The sequence below is a fragment of the Eptatretus burgeri genome, chromosome 5 (genome assembly GCF_056783735.1).
Source record: "Eptatretus burgeri isolate ZD-2024b chromosome 5, Ebu_testis_v1, whole genome shotgun sequence".
Taxonomy (NCBI): domain Eukaryota; kingdom Metazoa; phylum Chordata; class Myxini; order Myxiniformes; family Myxinidae; genus Eptatretus; species Eptatretus burgeri.
Genome location: NC_140965.1, coordinates 101,586,070 through 101,612,062, shown reverse-complemented (window position 1 = coordinate 101,612,062; position 25,993 = coordinate 101,586,070). Strand labels below are relative to the sequence as shown.

General features: G+C 41.7%; 2 protein-coding genes across 2 annotated transcripts in view; both read left to right on the top strand.

Annotated features, from left to right (window-relative positions):
- LOC147027070 (uncharacterized) overlaps window positions 1–25,993 on the top strand; it is a 207,244-nt gene that overhangs the window by 73,968 nt on the left and 107,283 nt on the right. The window contains exon 6 of the mRNA XM_085883226.1: window positions 12,296–12,378. Within this exon, the coding sequence (XP_085739352.1) occupies window positions 12,296–12,378 (83 nt within the window). The remainder of the gene's footprint in view (window positions 1–12,295; window positions 12,379–25,993) is intronic.
- Window positions 18,089–24,195, top strand: LOC147027071 (uncharacterized). The gene is made up of 2 exons (XM_085883194.1): window positions 18,089–21,989; window positions 22,087–24,195. Exon 1 carries the CDS (start codon window positions 18,111–18,113, stop codon window positions 19,560–19,562), a length of 1,452 nt encoding a protein of 483 aa, XP_085739320.1. The 5' UTR covers window positions 18,089–18,110; the 3' UTR covers window positions 19,563–21,989; window positions 22,087–24,195.

Sequence of the window (25,993 nt, the reverse complement as noted above, 5' to 3'; positions counted from 1 at the left end):
CTTATAGCACCATCTCCCCTTTGTGGAGGTCTCCAACTGAAATTGCCATTTTTACCCTCGCTTAAGGAGGGAGTCTTGCATTTGGTTCCATTTGTTTGTTACTTGGCAATTTTTTTTAATTTATGACAGGTATGTTGATCACCTCCATTTGTTTGTGTGTTTGTTTGTGTGTTTGTGTGTTTGTGTGTTTGTTTGTGTGTTTGTGTGTTTGTTTGTGTGTTTGTGTGTTTGTGTGTTTGTTTGTGTGTTTGTGTTTGTTTGTGTTTGTGTGTTTGTCTGTCCGCTTCCCTCCAGCCCAAACCACTCAACCGACCCTTCTGAAATCTTCAGAGATTAATGTCACCAACCCTGCGACGTTTTCTCATGGAAGTTTTGTAAAACTTGGTCGACTGAAAAGGTCTACATAGGCCAATAGGCCAATTTGAGCCAAATTTTCAAAAATCCTCGAATTTCATCCGATTGACTTCAAATTTGAACAGGATTTGCATATCAGGTCTGTGAATTCAAACACCGATTACTTTTGAGGTTATCCTAGTTCAAAAGGTCAACATTGGCCATAAGGTCAACCAAAAATAGGCCAGATTTCAAAATTGTTTCAAAAATTGTCAATTTTCATCCAATTGACTTGAAATTTGAAGATCATTTGGATACCAGGTCGTTAATTCAACCACCTATTAATTTTGAGATCAACGTCGACCAAAAGGGCAATTTTGGCCAAATTGGGCCAAATTTTCTCAAGTCCTCAATTTTCATCCGATTGACTTGAAATTTGAAGAGCATTTTCATGTCAGGTCGCTGAATTCAAACACCTGTTAATTTTGAGGTAACAGGCCAAGAGGTCAAAAGAGGCCAAAAGACCGATTTGGGCCAAATTTTCTAAATCCTCAATTTTCATCTGATTCAGTTGGAATTTGAAATGGATTTACATATCAGGTTACTGAATTCAACCACCTATTATTTTTGTGGTCAACATAGACCAAAATGTCAACATAGGCCGAATTTCTAAAATCCTCAATTTTAATCCAATTAACTTGAAATTTGAAAATCATTTGCATATCAGGTTACTGAATTAAACCACCTACTAATTTTGAGGTCAGCATAGGCCAAAAGGTCTACATAGGCCAATAGGCAAATTTGGGCCAAATTTTCTAAAATCCTCAATTTTCATCCGATTGACTTGAAATTTGAAGAGCATTTACATGTCAGGTTTCTGATTTCAAACACTTATTAATTTTGAGGTAAACATAGGCCAAAATGTCAAAATAGGCCAAAAGGCCAATTTTGGCCAAATTTCTAAGTCCTCAATTTTCATCCGATTCAGTTGAAATTTGAAAAGGATTTACAGATTAGTTCACTGAATTCAACCACCAACTGTTTTTGTGGTCAACATCGGCAAAAAGGCCAACATAAACCAAAAGGCCAACATGAACCAAAAGGTCAATATAGGCCAACTTTCTAAAAATCCTCAATTTTAATCCAATTAACATGAAATTTGAAGATCCTTTGCATATCAGGTTACAGGAATGAAGCACCTACTAATGTTGAGGTAAAGATAGGCCAAAAGGCCAATTTGGACCAAATTTTCTAAAATCCTCAATTTTCATCTGATTGACTTGAAATTTGAAGAGCATTTTCATGTCAGTTTGCTGAATCCAACTACTAATTAATTTTAAGGTTAAAGGGTGAACACAGGCCTAATTTCTGAAATTGATAGATTGGGCTAAAAACTAATTATATCACTATACCTCAAAAAGTTGTGGACGAGTTATGACAAAACAAGGTGGATGAGTTGAATAGGTGACAAGAACAAGCGGATTGGATTTTGGTTCGGATCCAGTCCATCAGTGGGATAGAAAACGTGAAATGTACCACTTGGCAGAGGTATGCATGCTCCCGAGTGCCATTCTACTTTGTGCTGTTTTGCCAAGTTGTCACATGATGAGTGATTTTTCGTTTATTTGTTTGTTCGTCTGTTTGTCCACACAGAACTTTAGTATTTTTCTCCACAACCGCTTGTCAGATTGAGACAATTTTCACCATTGGTGCGACCTCTTTTCGTATGTTTTAATGATAATTAGGATGTAATATTGTTGCGGAAATGGGCCCTTAGTGGGTTATTAAATATAGGATTAGCCCAGATCCCCCCTTAAATGCATGTTTAGCCAGGTTGTTTGGTAATCGGACATTACATGTGTGTCGGGAGGTGTAGCAGGCTGTCCAGTGTTCGTACAGTGGTGGTGTACCGAGAGGCGCCTTGCTTCTTTTTTCCTTCCCTCCTAACTAGCCCCGCCCAGCGCCCTGACATACTCAGTCAACAAGACGTGTCAGCAGCCCATTGGCGGGGAGCAGCTGCAGACTCGAATGATGGACCAATCGCGTGTCCCCGGAGGCGGTCCAAAAAGAGCGAGTCCCAAGAAGCAAGGGAGTAACTGCCTGAGTGTCGAGTCGGGATCGGCTGTATGAAGGGAGAAACTGCTTGTGTCGAGTCCGCGATCTGCTGTATAAGGGATGGCTGGGTCAGTCTGCGATCTGTTTCGAAAGGAACTTGCTGCTTTGTCGGTCTGGGGACAGGTGTGTGAGTCTGGGATTGGCTTCGTGAGAAGGTGCGCGCCCCAAAAACGCAGGGGAGGAACTGCATGAGGTCTGCCTGCTTTCTGCTGGATGAGAAACTGCTAGTGTCGGTCGGCGATCTGCTTCGAGAGGGACGGCTGTGAGTAGGCGATCTGCTTCCAGAGGGATGGCTGTGTGAGTCTGCGATCGACTTCGTGGAAAAGGCCCAACCTGAAAGACAAGGAGAACGGCTTGTGTGAGTTGGCGTTCGACTTTGGGGAGAGTGGTTTTGGCCGCCTGTTCTTCCTCGGCCATGGACCCAGCCTACGGAGCCCAAGACCCCGATTTGGCCGAGTCTGGTGAACAGGCCAGGCCTGGATTATATGTCTTTTGTACCTGAGAAGGACCTTTTGCACTTGTCAACCCTCGACTCTGATTCTGCAACTGGATCAGATGGCATCAGCTCATGTGTCTTGAAAACGTGCTTTTCTGCTGTTGCACATCCTCCTGCTCTTTTCACCGAATAATTTGCCCTTGGTCATCTTCCATCTGTTTGGAAATCAGCCAACATCACTGCATTGCATAAAATGGAGCAACTGGAAGGGCACTCGGTGGAGCGCATCCCTCCGCAACGTAATGCCTGATCCACGAGAAAAAAACAACACATTTTTGAAAGATCATGCCGCCCTCACATGTTGTAATGTAATTCCAGTGTAACTCTGCCCAATGTAACTCCAGTGCTGGAGTTGCCAGCACTGTATCGTTTTTGACCCTCTCTCTCAATGGTGAAGAATCACTTTATTAATTAAATAATTATCGTATCCAGATCCGGATTCGGATCTTCACCAAAATCGATTCAACTCTTCCTTGTCACACACCCAACCTGTCCACCAAGTTTCATAAGAATCCGTCCACAACATTTTGAGATATCATGCTATAATATCGTTTTTGGCCCTATCTCTCAATGGTGAAGAATCACTGAAAAAATTACCGTCGTCGGATCTGGATCAGGATCTTCACCAAAATTGAATCGATTCTTTCTTGAAACACACCCAACTTGTCCACCAAGTTTCATCCAAATCCGTCCATAATTGTTTGAGATATCGTGCTATGTATCGGTTTTGCCCTCCCTCCCAATGGTGAAAAATCACTTTAAAATTTTTAGACCCAGATACGGATCTTCACCAAATTGAAACAATTCTTCCTTGTGGACTTGGTGGACATCCATCTTGTCCACCAAGTTTCATCCGAATCCGTCCACAACTTTTTGAGATATCGTGCTATATATCGGTTTTTTTTTGGCCCTTTCTCTCAATGGTGAAGAATCACTTAAAAATTCTAGTTGTCGGATCCGGATCTGGATCTTCACAATCTAATCAGTTTGTCTTTGGCTCACACCAAACCTGTCCACAAAATTTAATCTGGATCCGTCCACAACTTTTTGAGATATCCTGTACACAAACAAACAGACAAATAAACCAATGACACCCGCAGGGTGACCCGTATCTTGCCAAAAGGTGACCACGTGTGACTTCTTTAAGGTCACACTGAGGTGAACAGAGCTGCTATCCACCAGGAGCGACTCCTTGAGGAATGTCTGCCTACGAGAGATTCCGATGAGAATCGTTCTAGAGTAACCATGAAAAATATGCGTTTGCCTCATAATGTCACCAAATGACGTCATAATGTCTCAAGCTTGACATATCTAGAAAGCACTCATCGAGGTGTTCAATTTGAGGTACTACATGATATGGTTCCTAAAACTTGAAAATTTGACCTTGGGGTCAAATATGTTTGACCTCAGGCGCTAACCATGAAGGTCAAGACCAATCGCCACCAAAAATTAATCAGCTGAGCGCCAGACCATGACCTATATTCCCATGAAGTTTGAAGACGATCCGATCAAAATTACTCAAAAAAATAAGGGTTTCGTCGACTCCCCTGATTTGCGACAAAGTGACCTTGACCTTTGACCTTGACCTTCAAAATTTTGTGCGCTGAAAGGGACCTCTATAGGCCTCTGATATGCAACGTTACAAAAATTTCCAATGATAACTGTGCTCTGCAGAGTGATTTATACATGATTACAGACAAAAAAAAAACATATAAAGGTCAAGGCTAATCGCCACCAAAAATTAATCAGCTGAGCGCCAGACCATGAACTATATTCCCATGAAGTTTGAAGACGATCCGATGAAAATTACTCAAAAAATAAGGGTTTCGTCGACTCCCCTGATTTGCGACAAAGTGACCTTGACCTTTGACCTTGACCTTCAAAATTTTGTGCGCTGAAAGGGACCTCTATACGCCTCTGATATGCGAAGTTGCAAAAATTTCCAATGATAACTGTGCTCTGCAGAATTTTTTATACGTGATTACAGACAAAAAAAAACAAAAAAAAACCATCCAAGCTGAGAACAAATCTTGCAAAAACTTCGTTTTGGCTATATAACAAGCAGACAGACAAACAGACAGAAAGGGGTGAAAACATATCCTCCTTCTCCTTCGGTGGTGGAGGTAAAAATGGATCCCCTTAACTACAGACCTATTAGCTTACTTTCTATCATCAGCAAGGTCTCACAATCAATCATCGAAATTTTATATAAAATCCTTAATTTTCCCCAATGGTCTCATCTCGGATCACCAATTTGGATTCAGACCAAGTAACTCTACTCACCGAACAATGGATGGAGGCCCTCAATGTCAGACACGTGATCAGTGCCGTCTCTCGAGACATATCTCAAGCTTTTGTAGTCTGGCATCCCACCTTGCTTTCCAGACTTTCTGCCTGTGGCATCCAAGGCCAACTTCATACATTGCTTACTGAGTACCTCTACTCTGATAGCCAATGTGTGGCTCTCACTGGAATCTTTTCATCACCTCTCCCTGTCAAGGCTGGAGTTCCCCAAGGCAGTGTTGTGGGCCCAGTTTTATTCCTAATCTTAATCAATGACCGCTTTGACCCTTTAAATAATCTCCTTTATCTATTTACAGATGACTCCCTGTGTGCCGTGACAGGCCAGGCAAGAAAATGGAATTTCAGGAAGGGAAAAGTTAAGCATATTCCATACCAATGCCAGAAGTTTAAATAATAAGATGGAAGAGCTTGGAGCCAAAGTAGATAGTACGAGGAGTACGATGTAGTTGCAGTGAGTGAGACATGGTTTAAGGAGGAGAGTAACTGGAGGACAGGATTAGAAGGCTACAAGGTGTATCGGTGTGATAGGAAGGAGAGAATAGGAGAAGTAGCATTATTGGTAAAGGACAGCATTGCATCAAGAGAAAGGGGTGACATTGAGGAAGGAATAAATGTGGAGGATTCTGTATGGGTAGAGATTAGAGATTGTAAAAAGAGTAAGATACTGGTTGGATGCTTTTGTAGGGCTCCAGGTGTGAAAGAAGAGGAGGAAGGAGTAGTACATGAAGAATTCAAAAGGGCATGTGATAAGGAACGAGTATTGATTATGGGGGATTTTAACCTCCCAGGGATAGATTGGGTCCAGGAACAGGGAAAGAAAGGCCAGAGCAGATGAAGATTTCCTTGTTTTAGTCCAGGATTGCTTTCTAACCTCGTTTGTTGATAATCCCACGAGGGGGAGTGCAGTGTTAGACCTCCTCTTAAGTAATGATCCCAATCTGGTGGAGGAGGTAGAGGTTGGGGAGCATTTCGGAGTAAGTGTCCATAACATTGTGTGCGCAAAGACTCTGTTAAGGGTTAGAGTTCAGGATAGTAGGTATGAGGTATGATGTATGAGGAGAGAGTTGGGTGATGTAGATTGGGAGAAGCTAACAAGAGGACAATCAGCATCAGAAAAATGGGAAACCTTCAAGGAGCAAATGTGTGGAGTGCAGAGTACATTCCAATGAGGTGTAGAACTAGAAGCAGAAGGAAGCCAGGGTGGTTGAGCAGTGAGATAAGGAATGCTAAAACGGAGAAGCAGAAGGCATTTATTAGGTTTAAAATAACAGGACTGGAGTTAGATTTATATCACTATTGAAGTAAAGGCCCGGTCACACCTTGACGTTTTAGCCAGCGATGGCAACGTATTAAAATGTATCTAAAACGCTGGCTTACGTTGAACTTTTGATGTTTTTTTTTAAAGATTCGGACGTATTCATAGCGACTTGGTCTTATGTATAACGCATTGGTAACGGACACAGAACGTTTCGTTGTGTTATAGATAACTTATACCAACGAATGCTGAACCTGTTGTCGGCCTACACAACCGATGCCCAACGATAGTCTAACTTCGGCATAGCACGTTGCACGCATCGCCGACGATGTCATGACGTAGCCTATTAAAAGGCTGACGTACAACGATTCGAATCATAACTGCCGTAGAAATGGAAGTGACAACATCGCGGTCACACCTTGGCGATCTTGCCAGCGTATGCCGACCTAAGAAAAATGTGTCTAAAACATTGGGGCACGTCAAATACGGTATGAGTAAGTTTGGTATACGTGAGTAGAACGCTAAAGTACGCTATCATACGTCGTAGTAAGTAGAGTACGTTAAGAAATTTTAAACATGTTCAAAATTTTTGGACGTACTCGGCGTATGACACACGTTCCGCATGCGATGGGGATAAGTTTTACACACGATATGTGGACGCTTACACACGTCCACAAACGCTACTTATAAGCTCCTCATAAGTCGAAACACGTCGCGGTAATGTCTTTTTTTACGCGAAACTTATTTCTAACTTATGTTTGACGTGCTTTGAACCAATTCTTTACGTAGTCCCAACACACATCGACGTATGTAGACGTATTCCAATGACGTCTTCTGGTCGACAAAAAAAATAAATGAACGTGTTTCTAGCTTACAACTGCCATATAAAGACGTGTTCCCAACGGTTTTGGGAATTGGTATATAAAAATGCTGCTCATAAAAGGGGAACCCAACAGTGTTTTCGAGTCCTTTTTGAGTCGATGTCCATGTCAGCAGTATCAGTATCAGTATCAGTATCAGTATCAGTATTAGTATTAGTCGTAGTTTGTTCATGTTGGCAGTGGTAGGCGAGTGTGAGGGGGAGGGTGTGGGTTATGATGTATCGTCCTCGCGTCCGCGTGTCCACAGGTAGGAGACATCTTTTCACCATTGTTCGAAGTTCTTCGCGGCTAATTTTTTATGGGGCTTTTTCAACAATGAGCTATTGCTTGTTTTTACGATTTAGGTCTCTTCATAATGGGTTGGACAAATGCACAATGAACTAATAATGTGCATAGAGCGCTTTGATTACTTATAGATACGATATAACAACGAATAATTATCGTGAAGCCGGCGTTCACAAACTATGCCCAACGATAGCCTAACTTATCCATATCGTGCGGCAGTTTATCTTTGCCGGTGACGTGGGGTTTGCTATTCATCGGCTGCCACTCAACGATTTAAATAGCTGCATCTCCACTATTGAAAGTAGACGCTTGCGCTCAACAATTCGATTTTTTTACACTAAACGACTTTTAAACGGTACCACTCAACTATTTTCATTGTTTACAATGAACGATTTAAATTGCTGTCACTCGCCTTTGTTTTTTTGACGCTGGGGTTTGGAAATTTGAAGCGTTTCTTCTGAACGTGTTAAAACGCTCAAACTCGACTATTTTAAATGGACGCTGCCGATAGACAATTGGAATCATAGCCAAGCTCGACATCGAAGTGTGAACATCCTCGTCATGCCGAAGAAAAGTTTGAAGAATGCTGCAAATAAGTGTCCTGGCCATTGCCGTGGATGCTGACGCAAGGACGATCCATTATACTGACGTCTTTCAGCCTATGAGTAACTTAAAAGTAACGTCTGTCGATGTGTGGCAACGATCGCGTAACGTGCCAACAACACGTTAATCATAGGTTAGAAATAAGTTTCGGGTACGCTAACCATTACCGCGGCGTGTCTCAACTTATGATTAACTTACAAGTAGCATGTGTTGACGTCTGTCAACGATCGCAGACCGTGCATACAACTTGTGGCCAGCGTAGCGGAACGTGTGAGTCATACGCCGGCATACGTCGTGAAATTTCAAGCATGACAAAATTTGAGGACAACCAAAAAGTACAACGTTTAAAGCCAACGTACAACGACGTATGGCAGTGTTTTTCAGCGTGCTCTCAATGTTATCAAAACTTACCCATAACGTATTCAACGTGTGCCAGCGTTTTAGAAAAAAATTTAAAAAATCGGCATACGTTGGCTAAAACGTCAAGGTGTGACTGGGCCTTAAACAGAGGCAAGTTAAGCAAACAACTCTCAAGCCAAAAGAGAGGGTGAGAAGAACATGGCTAAGAATATTATACATAATAGCAAGGCTTTCTTTAAGTATATCAGTGGAAAAGAACGGGTTAGGACCAGTGTGGACCCATTGAGGAATAGCACCAGGATAGTGGTAGTGATGAAAGTGAGATGGTAGGTGTGATGACCCTCACCAATCCTGGCCAAGAATTGAGGTGAGTCAACAGAAGATTCTCGAATACGGTTTATTGAAGCGGCACAGCACTTGCAAGCGGAAGTGGCACAGGGACCAACCACAGCAGTCAGACCCTGCACCACACTAAAAGTCACACTCCAAAACTTTCATATATAAAACCCTATTCCTCGGTGGAGAAAAGCAAGGCAAAGCAAGAAACAAAGGTGCAAGTGGGCTTTTTCCCCCCTCCCTACATCCTAGGGGAAGTTTGGCAATCCAATAACTCTCCCACGGTTGTGAGCGGGCTGTGAGACAAAGCTGGCACATATTCAAAAACAGCTTTGAGGTTTCAAGAGCTGGAACTCATAACAGTTGCCTGCTGCAAGTTTTCATAACAGTTGCCTGCTGCAAGTTTGTTTATGGAAAGGGCAGGAGCCATGTCGGCTTGCGTAAAATGCATTTTAAGACAGCAAGGACACCGGTGACACTGGTTTGAATCCAGACAACTGATTAATGCAATTACCGAATGTTTAAATGAATCAAATGTTTAAATATGGACCATATGTGGCCAATCAATAGTCACAACTGACATAAATACCTGACAGTAGGCTTATTAAACAGGTATTTTTCTTCAACTTTTACACAAGAACAGTCACGAGAATTTCCAATAAATGGGAGTATCTATCAAGGATGTGAGGAAGGGCTTTTACAGAAGACCCAGGGTGGAGTGGAGGAAGTAAAGGAACAGGTGGGAAATCAAAGAACAGATAAGGCTCCGGTTCTAGATAATATGCACCCGAGAGTATTGATGGAGGTGGCTGAGCAGGTAAATGAGATGTTAACGGATATTTTCAATAGTTCCCTGGAGTCAGGACAGGTACCGGAGGATTGGAGAGTGGCAAATGTAATACCATTATTTAATAAAGGATCCAGAGAAGAATTGGGAAATGATAGACCTGTCAGTTTGACTTCAATTTAATCGGTGAATACCATAAGGGCCCAACTCCTCCATTTTGTTTCATGGAGTTGGCCCCTTATTCACCGGAGTATTCACCCCCTTTCATGGAGTATTCACCGATTCAATTGTGTGGAAGGTGTTGGAGACATTAATTAAGGACCACATGAGGAACCATATAAATATATACAAACTAATTAAAGGTAGTCAGCATGGGTTTACAAAAGGTAGTTCCTATCTTACAAATCTTTTAGAGTTCTATGAAGCTGTATCTGATTGGATGGATGAAGGAAAGGCAGTGGAGATAGTATATCTAGACTTTAAGAAGGCATTCAATAAGGTCAAACATTAGAGGTTGTTAGCCAAAGTGAGGGCTTGTGAAGTGGCTGGTCAGGTAGTTAATCGGATTGCAAACTGGCTTCGTGGTAGGAAGCAAAGAGTGGCTCTGAGTGGGAGGATGTCTTGCTGGGAGGATGTAAGTCGTGGGGTACCTCAGGGATCAGTACTCAGACCATTACTCTTCATGATTTACATCAATGATTTGGATAGTGGGGTGAAGAGTAAGCTTCATATGACACAAAGCTTGGAGGTAAGGAGGATAGCAGAAGGGGTGGTGATCAGATTCAGGAAAGTATTGATACTTGCATAGATTGGACAAAAGATTGGCAGATGCCGTTTAATCTGAGCAAGTGCAAGGTGTTGGGGATGGTAAAGAACAACGAAAATAGATTACAGGATGCGAGGTGTAATTTTGGAGCAGGTCACACAGGAGAAAGATCTGGGGGTGGTAATAGATACGTGAGGTAAGCAGGCAGCACAATGCCAAGTGGCAACAGGTAAATCAAATGTTGTTTTAGGTTGTATTCGGAGGGGGGTCATTTATATATCAAAAGAGGTGGTGTTAACATTGTATATAAATTTAGTGAGGGCCACATCATGTATATTATGTGCAGTTTTGGTCACCACAATTCAGGAAGGACATAGATGCCATAGAAAGAGTTCAGTGCAGGGCTACTGGATGGATTCAGGGGCTAGGTATACTTAGTTATGAGGAGCTGCTGAAGGAGACAGGGCTTCATTCACTAGAAAGGAGGTGGTTATGAGGAGATATGATAGAAATATTTAAGATAATGAAAGGGATAGGTATAATAAGTGTAGATTAATTATTCAACAGAGTAGACAGTGATAGGACCAGGGGCCATAGCCTGAGAGTAAAGAAGAGAGTTAAGATGGCAGTCAGGCAGGGGTATTTTACTCAGAGAGTAGTTCATGCATGGAATGGCCTCCCTGGAAAGGTAGTGGCAGCAGAAACAGTAGAAAGTTTAAATTGGAATTAGATAGGTACCTGGAAGTTACGGAGATAGAGGGGTATGGGGATGTTGGCCTTACTTTTTGGTGGCTTGAGCATTGATGGGTGATTGTGTGCATGTGTTCAGAGTACTGATTTGTGGGGGTCTCATCAAGGGGTGTTGTGTGGTTGATGTTGTGTGGTTGATGTGTGTTTTAACCAAGCCCATGCCCCCTTCCCTGAGGAGAAGAAAAAAATTTTTACAAAAAAAATTCCCCCCCAAAAAAAAACCTTCAAATAAATAGATAAATCAAAAAAACACAGAAACACTTAAAATAAATAAATAAATAAATTTTTCTTTTTCTTCTTTGGATCTTGTGTTGATAAATTAGTGTGGTGTTGATGTCGCAGAGGCATGATGGGCTGAATGACCTCCCCCTGTGTCTGATTTCCCTGTATTTCCTTGTATGTCATCCTTCAATAGACAGCAGCCTCCTTCCTCTCTTCAGACCTTGAAAAAAATCACAAGCTGGTCAAACTCTTGGAATATGCCTTTCAATCGTGACAAACCTCACACTTTCACTATCTCTCTCCAAAAGAAGTCTGACAAACCCTCCTGTGATGCAACCAAGTTGAAATTTAAAATGTGTTTTTTATGCTTCACCCACGTGTTGCGTCAACTCCGTTGGCAGAGGGTGAGGGCAGCTCATCCCTGTCTGGCGGAACATGCAGTTGTATGTGGTGAAAGCACGGTTTTTACTGTCACACTTGGACTGTTTTAAACTAAAGTAAAAGGGATTTAATCCTTGAAATGTTGGTAAGCTGTCTGGAGCATTCTTTCTTCAAAGAATTTGGACACGTAGGCCGTTCCAGGATAACTCCCATCGACTTTCTTAACAATCCTCTTGAGGAAGTTCAATCACTGAAACTCCTGGCTCTAACTGTCAGCGACACTTCACCTTAACGATTTTTGTTCCTCGTGAGCGAAAAAAACAGAAGGCCCATTTTGAGGAAACACAAGTCTTGAACATTGTCCAATGAAAATGCATCAATTATTTGTTTTTTATTTTAATGCAATCTTTTCTTTCTGTAGGGCAGCGGCAGGTGCAGTGTGGTGCAGTGAAGTATTTGGTGAATTTACTGAAATCCGAGGAAACAAAATCCTTCCGAGAAGCGGTAAGGGAGAGGAGAGGAGAAAATTTGTTAAAATTTGAAAGCTTTCTTTTTGAGCCAATATCAGAATTTCGTATTTAAACAAAACAACAATGTTACCTTGTTTCATTTTCACATCGGAGCACTTGCCTTGCGAAGTTGTGATACTGGGTTCAAACCCCATTTACAGTGTGTAGACTTGATTTTTTTCTGGTTTGTTAATGTAATACATGTGAGTAACTCCAGCATGACAGGTTATGGTTATGGTTGGTATAACCCTTCTACATTGTCTGATCATATCAGACAGATAAACAAAAAAAGAAATTAAAGATAAACAATTTCGTTTCAATCTGTATATATAGGAGTGGCAGTTTTCTGTCTCTGTCTGTCTGTCTGTCTGTCTGTCTGTCTGTCTGTCATGCTACATCATTACATCTGGGACGTCATTAGGTGCAGGATGGCTGACTGCAATAGCCGCCATTTTTTCCACGCAGTTCAGGCATAATGCATCGTCGAACCTGTCATTTTCACAATTCTCATGCATGCACTACCTTTGCATTTTCTGTTCAGTGTGAAACAGAAACAAAGCAGTTGTTTAAATGATCATCGAATATTAAAAGGACAGGTATCACAGGCTTTCCAACGACACAGTATGTATAGGTCTTGGGCATCATTCATTCGGCTTTACCGAATTTCCCCCCACCCACCCCCCTGCCCCTGGAGAGTTTAAAGCTTCACCACAGGAGTAACAAATTAGACTCGGTTTCTTATTACAGTAATATCATTTTCGTAATACTAATAACAAGTTAAAAAAGGCAAAAAATGTCATAACCCTCATTGTTTTAGTAATTTTGCTATGCAGAGTTAAAGGGAAAGCCCATATTTAGGTCCAACTAAAATCGCCGCCGCTCATCCAGTCAGCCATCTTTGATTAGATCACAAAATAAAGTGAGGTGCACATGTATGCCATCATGTACTGTGTTTTTACAAAGCTTGAACAAAATCGGACCATGCATGTCTGAGAAATGGTGGGGGATACATTTAAATAAGAAAATAGTCACCAGTCAGCCATCTTGGATCTGATCTTGAAAGAAAATGATGTGCATATGTAAGCCTTCATTCTTTACCTGTCTACCAAGATTGAGCAACATTCATTAAGGCATGTCTAAGAAATGGTTGAGGACGTGTTCAACATCGGGTTTTATATAACTAAAATTGTGGCCGGTCGGCCATCTTGGATCTGATCTTGAAAGAAAATGATGTGCATATGTAAGCCATGATTCGGAAGATGTGTACTAAGTTTGAATAAGATCGGGAAACGCATGTCTGAGAAATAGTTGAGGACGTGTTCGATACCGGTGTGGTGATTATTCCTTTCAGTATGCTGCTTGTGATGATGATGCTTAAACCAACACAAAATAAATCTCGCTCACATTTAAAATGAAATGATGTGTTGTCAATGAAGTCTGGCTGATGATTACTCCAACGTAGTCTCTCCAGCGGTTGGCGAAGAAGGAAGGATTTATTGGTGTTTCGCCGCTGCAGCTTTAAAATGGCGTCGAAGATGGCAAGCAGAGGGGACTCGTTCGTTGTTGTCATGGTTGTTTCGGCAAACAAGCAAAATCCCCTTCGCTCAATAGCCTTGGTAATGTTGAACAAAAATCACTCTTAAATATAGATGAGCTGAATGACTCGTGAATAAAGATGAGAAAAACTTGCACAAGGAAAAGCACGCGAGCTTCCAACATGTCGTGATGGCGCGCTCCCGTGAGTCCTTGGCCTTTTCATCATCCCGTGTATTGATTGGCTCTCTGGAAGGATGCAACTGATTGGCGACTAGATTTCACATGTTTGCTTTGTTACAAATATTCACACACTAAAGAAAAATTAATGAATTACTGAATAAAGAAAAATGAATGAGTCACTGCACCGGGGGTTTTCACATCTAAAATGGCCACCAGTCGGCCATCTTTGATCAGATTGCAAAATAAAGTGAGGTGCATATGTATGCCATTTAGGTCATGTGGAGGTGGTTGGGTTCGTTCAGTTTCGTTGTGCAGATCACCAATCTAAACGAAATTCACCCTGTACATTCATGAGAACACACTATTGAAATTCCTACTTGTTTCCATATGCACAATTTGACACACCGACAGTTATTACCATTTGAAATTACCGCCGTGAAGTGAGCGTGACGTGCTTGTAATCGTGGAGGAAACGACCAAATCAAGATGGCGGTGCCCATGGTTGTCATGTGATTTCGAGTGATTTTTGGTCTTTCAACAACTAAATATGCGTTGTTTCATACACTTGGGTGCGGAGGATGATGAGAAAGTGACGCAATTCACGGATAAGAGCTGGCGTAAGGTATGCGAGTGTGCGAAGGCTTGGTGCGACGCCACAGATAGTGAAACTATCAACAAATGCCGTTTGCTGGCTGATCAAATTATGAAACTGCTGCCAATGACTGATCCTCCTGCGGATGCCGGCTGTCACCGGTTCTGCTATGCGTCGTTTTGTAACAAGGATCATATAAAACGCGCTGAAGCCAGGAAAAGTAAATCAGAAGCCAGCACTACTGCAGTTTCTGCTAGAGCCAGTGAGGTGGTGGGCGGATTAGAAGAAGAGGGGCACTCATACTACAAAATACGTAGAAAATCCCTCACAACCCCTGTAGAAAGGGTGGCTGGCAAATCAGCTGGTGTACTGCCAAGAATTTGTATCATATGCCAGAAAAAAGACAAATTCATCCGTGTCAAAGGAAAATCTCAACGTGATCAGTTGTCCCTGGCAGAAGCACAGGATGGAGGAAAGCTGAGGGAAACTGCTGAGCAGAGGAGAGATGAACGTGATGTGAGAATAATGACAACTATAAAGGATAAAGACTGTGTGGCGCTGGAAGTTTGTTATCACCGTAAATGTTATTACGAGTATGTGAATGACACATACCAGAGACAGAGTGAAAGTAAACTCCAAACTCAGAAAGTGAACTGTGACTCAACATTTGACATTTTCTGTGATAAAGTAATCCAGGTAAGACTCATTGATGGAAAGCAATCTATACATATGAAGAAGTTGTGTGAGATGTTCAATGACCTACTCAGAGTATGCGAAGGTCAGGATAAGGCCAACTACCAGGCAACAAGACTGAAGAAAAGACTGCAGGAACATGAATTGCAGGAACATGAAAAGACTGCAGGAACAGTACCCAGACATGATTTTCTATCGTCCACCAAAAATGTCTGAGAGCGAAGTGGTGTACATGAAGGACATTGATATTGGTTCCATTGCTCAGGCTGCTTTTGTAGACAGTAGCTCTACAGCAGAAACAGAGACAAGTACAGAGGATGAAGCCAGGCAGGGTCCACAGCAGGGTGACTCAGGCCTCAATTTACATGTTCTATACTCGCGAGCACTCGTGGTGAGGGATGACCTGAACAAACACCAAAGTGTGGACATTACATTCCCACCACTTGCTCCTGACTTCGACATTTCAAATGCTGAAAGAGCCTTCCCTGTTGCATTGTACAACCTTGTTGCATGGATAGCGGGCCTGTCAGACGAGCCAACCCTGGAGAAATTTGTGGAACTCCCACGGCATATTCATCTGAAAATGCTCTCTGTTCTTCAAGACGTTTCTATAGCATCAAGGGGTCAGACGTTTACTCCGAAGTCCTATGCATTGGGCCTGACTGTGAAACATTGGACTGGTTCTACTCGACTGTTAGGACTGCTCAACAAGCTTGGGCATTGTGTCTCGGTCAGTACAACACAGGCGTTGGAAACCGCTTTGGCGCTGTTGCAGATTGATCAGGAGGGAAAACTGCCCTCAAACAGCCTCAGAAATGTACCGACAATATTTGTGTACGATAACATCGATTTCAGTGTGGAGACCCTCGCCGGTCATGGGACCACTCACCACACCAATGGATTGATGATACAAGATGCACCCTCTGAGCCGATTCAGCACGCTCATCCAGTGACTCCAATTAGCCGTCATCAGTGGTCATTAGTTGGTAACACGCCACCCATTCTCAAGTATGGTGGCGGGAAGAGGCAAGGGACCACAGCCTTTTACAGTTGTGACATTGACATCAGTCCGTCACAAGAGGACGGGCTATCGCTGAATGTGCTCTATTACACAATGAAAACGGTCCAGAAAACGGACGGGCGGTTGCCGACATGGACTGGGTACAACACCCTCCTTCGTTGGGATGAAGAGTTGACCAAGTCAGCCATCATCTACCTACCCGTGATCGAGGCATCACCCACGGAACTGGACACCGTTTACATGGTCCTATGCCAAAGCATCGATATGGCTGATAAACTGGAATGTGAAGAAGTAATTCTAGTCTTCGACCTTGCGATCTACAGTAAGGCACAGGAGATTCGTTGGTTGCACCCGGAGTTGACAGAAAGGTTGGTAATTCGTCTCGGTGAATTCCACCAACTCAAGAGCTTCCAAGGCGTGATCGGCAAAAGATTCAGAGACGCAGGTCTTCTTGACCTCATAATAGAGTCTGGGATTGTCGCTCAGCGTTCTGCAAATTCAGTAATAAACGGCCACCACTATAACAGGAGTCTGCGCTGTCACAAGCTTTTCTACGAAGCGCGAGGAAGACTATGCTTCTAGGCCTTCATGGAATCCCTCACAGAGGAGACGCGTGTGCGATTCGAGAGGTGTATAGAGCTCCAGGAGTCTCCAGGAGTCTCCAGGAAACGTTTCTGTCTCCGTTGTTCGAACAGTTACTGTCATCGGAAGAGGTCTCGGAAATGTTCACACGCTACAGCGACTTCAGACAGCAGCAATGCACAGCAAGCAAAACATTTGCATTCTGGTGCTCCTACTTAGAAATGGTGGAGCTAGCACTAGAGCTTATACGGGCAACTCGTACTTCGAACTGGCCGAAACACCTTGCGATCACGAGAGCGTCAATGCCCTTGTACTTTGCGTGCGATCACCTAAACTATGCAAGGTACTTACCCGTTTACTGGCTGGAAATGGCCGGGCTAGAGCACTCCCACCCAGACACCTATCAAGCGTTCATGGATGGCAAATGGACTGCCCAACGGCAATAAGGAAATAAATAGAAGAAAAACAATAGGGTTCCCTGTCAGAATGACAGGGTACCCTAATAAACAGAAGAAAAACAAGTAGTGTTGCATGTGATCAGATCATAGAGCAGACTTTAAATAGGGACAGCAAGACCAGTGGAGGCATCATTGGTTACACTCAGAAAAGCACAGCTGTGAAGAAGTGGATCCTGTCCCAACCAGCACGTGCGGAAATCGCAAGAAAATGTGAGTCCATGGCGAGTATCCACGACGAGCCCCGAACGAGAAAGGATTTGGATGTGTCGAGCTCGAAGAAGAACAAAGCAGTGGTGGTATAAGTGATGGACACAGTACTTCAAATGATTAACCCTTTCTCCGGCGCTCACCTTGAACTCGTCAATATTAGTTCAGTTGTCATCGCACCGCCATCCACTTCCACGGACTTGATGAATGTGTATGTCAAGGGAGAGAATGCTGTCGTGCAATTCTTGCATGATCGGCTTCTCTCGGGTGAGGTCCCATTCTTCAGTCCGATTTCGAAGGCCAAATTGGCAACTTTCTCGAAGGCGCGAGGCAGGTCGGCGACTCCCCACCAGCAGACGCCGAAGGTTTAAATTGCGAATGAACATCGTCTTTTCACACGACTGCTGTTGATTGGCGAGAAAAGCAATGTAACACTCCACGACCTGCTCGTGTACCCAATGGCGGACATATCTTTCCCGCTGGCATCCGGTGATGGTTCGATTGCTAAGACGGACAAAGCCAAACTCTGCAACCATATACTGAAACTGTGGCCCAATTGCCCTGTGGACGCTCGGCCTATCCAAGGTGCAACAATTGTAGATAGAATGGCCGTTATTCAGGCGATAAAGGCTGGTTCACTGCCTAACACTTTCGGCAAACTGGAAGAGATGGTGCTGAACATCGTAGTGGCCAAAGCACGACATAACCAATCTTCGAGACTGGACGTGGTGTTTGATACTTACCCAAGTATCAGCATCAAGTGCCTGGAGCACGCCAGACGAGCGGGCAGGGTGGGCGATCTTCAGGTGCGAACCATCTACGGACGCGATCAAGCCCTTCCAAAACAGTGGGCCAATTATCTCCTGAGCGGAGCCAACAAGGAGGCGTTGATGGAGTTAATCGTCGAATCGTGGACGAGAAACATCTCTCCATCAAAACTGGGCGACATGCTGTTGTACGTCAGTCATGCCGGCAAATGTGAGAAAATCAAGGCGTCGAATGGTGTCATGACTGTGTCGTCCGTACCTGAACTTGAATGTGACCATGAGGAAGCCGACACGAAGCTCCTGCTACATGCCGCTCACGCAGGACAGAATGAAGAGTCGGTGCGCAGAGAGAGTTTCGACACCGATGTGTTTGTGTTGGCATTGGCTCACTCGAAGTCGATTCGGGCGCGAAATTTCTGTCTGGTCACAGGAAGTCCTAAGGACATCTTCGTCGTTGACATTAGGAAGTTGAGTAATGCCCTGGAAAGTTCTGTCTGCGATGCGTTGATAAGTATACACAATTTCACGGGAAGTGATACCACCAGTGCATTCCACGGTAAGGGAAAAACGAGGCCATTCGACTTGATGATGAAGGGTCCCCATCTCATCACCTGTTTCGGGAGCATTGGTCGAGAATTCACGCTAGATCAGAATATCATTCACGACCTGGAACAATTCGTCTGCGCCATGTACAATCAGCTGACCATGAAGAGTGTGGATGAGGTTCGCTACAAGCTATTCTGCAGCCAGTCGCTGGGAGAACAGAAGTTGCCGCCTATAAGCGACGCTCTGATGCTGCATTGCAAAAGAGTGAACTATCAGTCTGTGATCCACCACCGTGCGACTGAGAGGTTTATAGAAGCCCCTTCTCCTACATTTCACGGATGGGTGGAACGCAACGGAGCACTGATTGTTCACTGGCTGAGCAATCCACCAGCGCTGAAGGAACTGTTAGAGGCGACAAAATGTAATTGCAAGAAGACGAAATGCGAGACCAACCAGTGTTCTTGCCGGTCAAAAGGACTGTCCTGCACAGAGTGCTGTGGGTGTCAAAACTGCGCCAACGATGAACAGACCCGTGCAGAAATGGAACTTATGGATGATGAAAGCAGAACTGACGATGATTCCGCCGACGAACCGTGAATGCAGGTGTCACACTGCTTTTGCTGTGGTGATCTACTACACAGTAGTATTCAGGTTGGTTAGCGTGTAATAGTGGCCTTGAGTTTTGTAATTGCAGCAGTCAAGAGCCTCGTTCAGCAACCGCTTCAGGGCAAGAAATACTGGAGTTCTAAGACTGTAATCCTCTTGTGGCGGTTCTACTTTTCATCAGGCTGAGTCGCGCAGTCAGTCTCTTTGTCTTTGATTTAATCCGTAATAGCCAATGTAACTGTCTTTAATAGTCAATGTAACTACCTTTAATAGCCAGTGTGGCTGCCTTTTAAGCAAAAAGTTGCCTTGGTCAATTCGAAGGCCTGTCTGGTCGGTCCAGACGTTTTTGGCCGGTAAAAATATGTAACTGCTTCGGTTTACGACCTTTAATTATAAACATCTTTAATAACAGTGAATAGGGCTCTGTATAAACATATTGTATCATTTAAAGACCTCACAAGAGTTTTCTTTGACGTACATTATCAGTCTATCCTTGATTCTTCATTTCTGTGTCAAAATCGTGCTTTAATGTTCGGTTTATCTTTAATTACCAAAAATGACCAATTGCGTCACATCCTCGACGTGGAAACAAGTGGATTTGGACTCAGCGTCTAAAATTATTTAAGTGTGCCAAATTTCATCCAGATTGGTGATCTGCACAACGAAAATCATTTTCTGAAGGTAACTTGTTAGCGAGTACCTCCACATGGTCTAATTATACACTGTGCTTGTGCTAAGTTTGAACAAAATCGGATCATGTATGTCTTAGAAATGGTTGGGGACACATTTAAGTAAGAAAATGGCTGCCAGTAGGCCGTCTTGGATCTGATCTCGAAAAAACATGATGTTCATACAAAAGCCATCATTCTTTATCTGTCTGCCAAGTTTGAACAGCATCGGTAAATGCATGTCTGAGAAATGGTTGAGGACGTGTTCAACATCGGGTTTTTATAACTAAAATGGCTGCCATCGGCCATCTTGGATCTAAACTTTAAAAAATGGCTTGCATATGTATACCATCATGTGTTGTCAGTAGGGTAAGAATACTGATTCTGGCTCACTTTGCCCCATGTAAATGAATGGGGGATTTTCAGCGATTTATATTTTTTTCCCTAAAAATAAATCCCCTTTTTATCCCAAGGTATATTTATTTGTCTCCCCTTTTAACTTGGAGGTTGAACCTCATTGAATTGAACACCTGGGGGTTGAACAGCTCACTCATTGAACCTATAAAGATTTGTTCATTCTCAAATTCCTTCAATAGTTTAATTTTCTTTGCACAATAATCCCCATCTAAAATATTGACAAACAAAACATTTGAATCTTTATATTTTTTAAGATACCCCATTTGTGCCATTACGAAATGATAAACTTCTCTTAATGCTCTTGTTTGACCACCTCCTGAGCCACAGGTTATTTTTTGTTAAGCCCCGCCCACTTTTCTTTAAGCCCCGCCCACTTTTGTTAAGCCCCGCCCACTTTCCACAAGGTATTCAATAAGCCCCGCCCACTTTTCTTTAAGCCCCGCCCACTTTTGCTAAGCCCCGCCCACTTTTGCTAAGCTCCGCCCACTTTTCATAAGGTATTTTTCTAAGCCACGCCCACTTTTCCTAAGCTCCGCCCACTTTTGCTAAGCTCCGCCCACTTTTCATAAGGTATTTTCTAAGCCACGCCCACTTTTCCTAAGCCCCGCCCACTTTTGCTAAGCTCCGCCCACTTTTCATAAGGTATTTTTTCTAAGCCACGCCCACTTTTCCTAAGCCCCGCCCACTTTTGCTAAGCTCCGCCCACTTTTCATAAGGTATTTTTTCTAAGCCACGCCCACTTTTCCTAAGCTCCGCCTACTTTTGCTAAGCCCCGCCCACTCTTACATCATTTCCAGTTCATCTCTGACTCACAAAGAAATCACTAGAAAATTACAGGATGTTATGGTTTTGAAAAATTTCCCAATGAAGGCTTGCCTAGGCTTGCCCAGGGAATTTCCAAAGGAAACCACACCCACCAGTCTTTCTCTATAAAAGCTTCAAACCCAGGCTCCATTTTAAACATTTGTTCTTGCTGGCAATGGTGTTCTGTGTGCTTGTCTCAAACTCTCTGTCTTCTATGGAACTAAACCTTCAAGTTGATGAACTGGATTCAAACCTCTTATCTATTGAGGTAAGATTTTTTATTTTCCTATTTTCAAACTTTGATTGAAGCATACTCATTTAATAATTAAATAACTTAATTAATACATTATTATTTTCTCTCACAGGAAATTGTATCTGAAAATACTGCTTTTGCTACAACTTGGGGGAAATTGTTGGCTTGGTTGAAGACCTTGAGTGGGATGACTTTGGTGTTCCTTGGAACTCTCTGTCTTCTATGGAACTAAACCTTCAAGTTGATGAACTGGATTCAAACCTCTTATCTATTGAGGTAAGATTTTTTATTTTCCTATTTTCAAACTTTGATTGAAGCATACTCATTTAATAATTAAATAACTTAATTCATACATTATTATTTTCTCTCACAGGAAATTGTGTCTGAAATACGAAATGAAAATACTGCTTTTGCTACAACTTGGGGCGAAATTGTTGGCTTGGTTGAAGACCTTATGAGCGACCAAGACCCACAGAACGAGTTCGTCCTTGATGACCCAACCAAAGAGTTATACCTTGGAGACCAGCAAAATCCTGAAAAAGAGTTTTACAGCAATAGTACTCATTGTGAGTTATCAAGACAATACCCACTGAACAAGTTATACCTTGATGAGCCAGAATACAAGTTTTACCTTGGAGACTCACAAATTTTGAAAAAAATCAGTAAATGAGTTCTGCCTTGATGGTTTAAATAACTACCTTGGAGACTCAGGAAAAGGGTTTTGCCAAGATGGTTCTAAATATGGGACCTACCTTGGAGACTCACAAATTTTGAAAAAATCAGTAAATGAGTTCTGCCTTGATGGTTTAAATAACTACCTTGGAGACTCAGGAAAAGGGTTCTGCCAAGATGGTTCTAAATATGGGGCCTACCTTGGAGACTCACAAATTTTGAAAAAATCAGTAAATGAGTTCTGCCTTGATGGTTTAAATAACTACCTTGGAGACTCAGGAAAAGGGTTCTGCCAAGATGGTTCTAAATATGGGGCCTACCTTGGAGACTCACAAATTTTGAAAAAATCAGTAAATGAGTTATCCTTAAGAGACTTTGTAAGTTGGTTTTACTTTGAATACTTGAAATGTGGGTTCTGGATTGATAACTCACAATGTGATACATATCTTGGAAACTCAATGGGAATGTGGTTATACCTTGAAGACTTGGAAAGTTGGGTTTATGTTGGACACTTGAAACTTTTTGGGGGCTTTTATTTATTTATTTATTTATTTATTATTATTATTATTTTATTTATTTATATTTTGGAGACTTTTGGAGTTGCTATCACTCTTTGGGATCTAAACCTATCGATGTAGTTCTTTGTCGGATGGTGCTTGATGGGAGCAAGATCAAGAAAGTTCTGGGAAGAAAGTGCAGGCTTACTCCCTCTTTCTACGTCATCAAACCTGAAAGCCTTAAAAGACAGAATTGGAAGAAGAGAAAAAAAACAAAAAATATACATTGTTCGTTCTGGGAAGAAAGTGCAGGCTTACTCCCTCTTTCTACGTCATCAAACCTGAAAGCCTTAAAAGACAGAATTGGAAGAAGAGAAAAAAAAACAAAAAATATACATTGTTCGTTCTGGGAAGAAAGTGCAGGCTTACTCCCTCTTTCTACGTCATCAAACCTGAAAGCCTTAAAAGACAGAATTGGAAGAAGAAAAAAAAACGTAAAAATATATATATATAGGTGGAAATCTCATTTTGAAAAAGACATTGTGTTGGGCGAGGATTGAGTTGGGGTTGAGATTTTGAATGTGAGGGTTGGGGTTGAGATTTTGAATGTGAGGGTTGGGACACACACACATACACATCAACAAACAAAAGTTAAGCCTTGACTATTCAGTTGAGGATTCTGTGTTTGGGGTTCACAGATCTAAGAACGTCCCCCTTGACACACATTATATACTGTTATACACCTCGGACTTGGCCCTCGAGTGTCCACAACGGTGTATAGTAGGAGGGAGTGAAGCGCCAACCTATTGCTCCCATTGCACACACACACACAAACAAAAGTTAAGCCTTGACTATTCAGTTGAGGATTCTGTGTTTGGGGTTCACAGATCTAAGAACGTCCCCCTTGACACACATTATATACTGTTATACACCTCGGACTTGGCCCTCGAGTGTCCACAAAGGTGTATTATCTGCTTAGTTTTGTCTTTTGTAATTCCTGTGAATAAAATGAACCTAAAATCTCTTCCCCTTCCAAATCATATATTTTATAAGTCCAAGGAACTGTATCTATTACATCAACAATTTTAAAAAGTTCTTTCGTCCATCGTTCAGTAAAACCCTTTTCAAAATGAGATTTCCACCTATATATTCTTACGATATCACCAACTTTGAACTTAGGTTTTCTGACATTAATCTCTTTTTCATATTTTAATTTTGTAAATGTTTCTGATGGCTTCATATTCGTTGACGTGTGAATCGTGTCATTATACTTATCCACAATATCCTGAATAAAAGATAACCATTGTTGTGAACCGAGTTGTGTGAATTTTTTATATAGTCTCTCTTTTAAGGTACGATTAAAACGTTCAACAACAACTGCCTTCCCTTCATTAAAGGTACTGTATAATGTAATACTGTTATTTTTTAAAAAATTCATAAATGTCTTGTTATAAAACTCTCTACCCTCATCAGTCCACAATTTCTTAGGTTTTCTCTTACTTTTATTAAATATCTGTTGAAAAGCTAACACAAGAGTATTACCTGTTTTGTTTTTAAAGGGACAACCCACGCATATCTACTCCTCAAATCAATAACGGTTAAAGCATACTTGTACCCCTTATCATTATTGAGTTCAATCAAATCAGCAGACCAGATATAATCAACTTCCTTGGAATAAACTTTCCTTCTCTGAAACTTTGTGAATATTGGTTTATGTAATTCATCAGCTAATTGCTCTTCAGTCTTAATGGCATCATTAGAGCCTATAAGTTTTTTGAATTTCCAAGTCCAAGTTTCAATTTAGCACTAATCATCTTCTTCACGATGAACCTATCAACTTTTTCTCTCAAGGTTGGATTTTGTATCAGAGACAAATTATATAACATTTCTCTATCGGCTTCATGCTTTTCTTCCAACGTTGTGGTATTCCCATAATCAATATCGTGTCTCATGCACACTTCATCAACTCTATTGATTGGTTTACTCCAGGATTTAGGATTGTATGCCTCATCTAATCTTTTATCCAAGTTTGTGCCTGGACCACAGAAAGAATACCCTGGAAGATGTAATTCCCCTGGTATTCCAGTAGTTGTAAATTTACTTCCTGATAAAAACTTTTGTATATCTCCTCCGAGTTTGTGTTTGGAGATAAATTGATTTTTTTGAACCACACACCGAACATATACCTTTTTGTATAACCCTGTTATTTTTACTTTTAATATATGAAATATTTTTAGTATTAGTTTTCTTTTTACATTTGAGACAATAACTCATTTATTTATGAGAAAAATTTCTGCAGAGTGCAAAAACCTTTTTAGTTTCCAACATGCACATTTGAATCTTAATTTTTAAAACATAAAGAATCCTTAGAAATGCCTTCACTCTCTCCTCCATTTATTTAAGAAAAAACTTGAATTAAAATACATGTCTTCTCGATGTCGATAGTCTTGTCGAAAGTATTGCAAATAGACTTTTTAATTCTTTGTATTCCTCCCTGGTGAGATAAGTTAATTTCTTTAATACCTCTATTCTTTTTTGAATCTCACTGGTTTCCATATTTTGATATTTATTCATTCTCTCTCTTTCCTCCCTCTCTCTCTTCTCTCTTTCCTCCTTCTCTCTCTCCTCCTCCTCCTTTTCCTCCTCTTCCCTCTCTTCTTCAACTCCTTCCTCATCCCTTACTATACTTGAATCGTTTACACCCCATAGAATATTATACATATATTCATCAGGATTTCTTGTTATTCCTGTATCCAAAATAATTTTTTACAACAGGATACCAATAAAATTTCTTTTGAATTTCTAAAAGAGCCTTACCTTTTCTTAACCTTATAATTTTTTCATTATTTAACATTCTAATTAAATCTAAAGTTGTTGGTTTATCAACATCAGCATAATGCCAATCTTTTATTGAAAATACCTCATTCTTATGTTGTAGAACATATTTATTAAAATACCGAATACCCTTTTCTTGAAGGTATGCTTGAACACAGAAATGATAATTTTCTTGAAGCCTTCTTGCTGTCATTTATGTATTAGAAATATATGTTAGAATAATATTATGGCACGAAACACCTCCCCATCTTCCCATAGTTAAATCATTTTGTATTT

Excerpts from the sequence above, each read along its gene's own strand:
- LOC147027071 (XM_085883194.1), top strand. The coding sequence starts at position 18,111 with ATGGCGGACATATCTTTCCCGCTGGCATCCGGTGATGGTTCGATTGCT.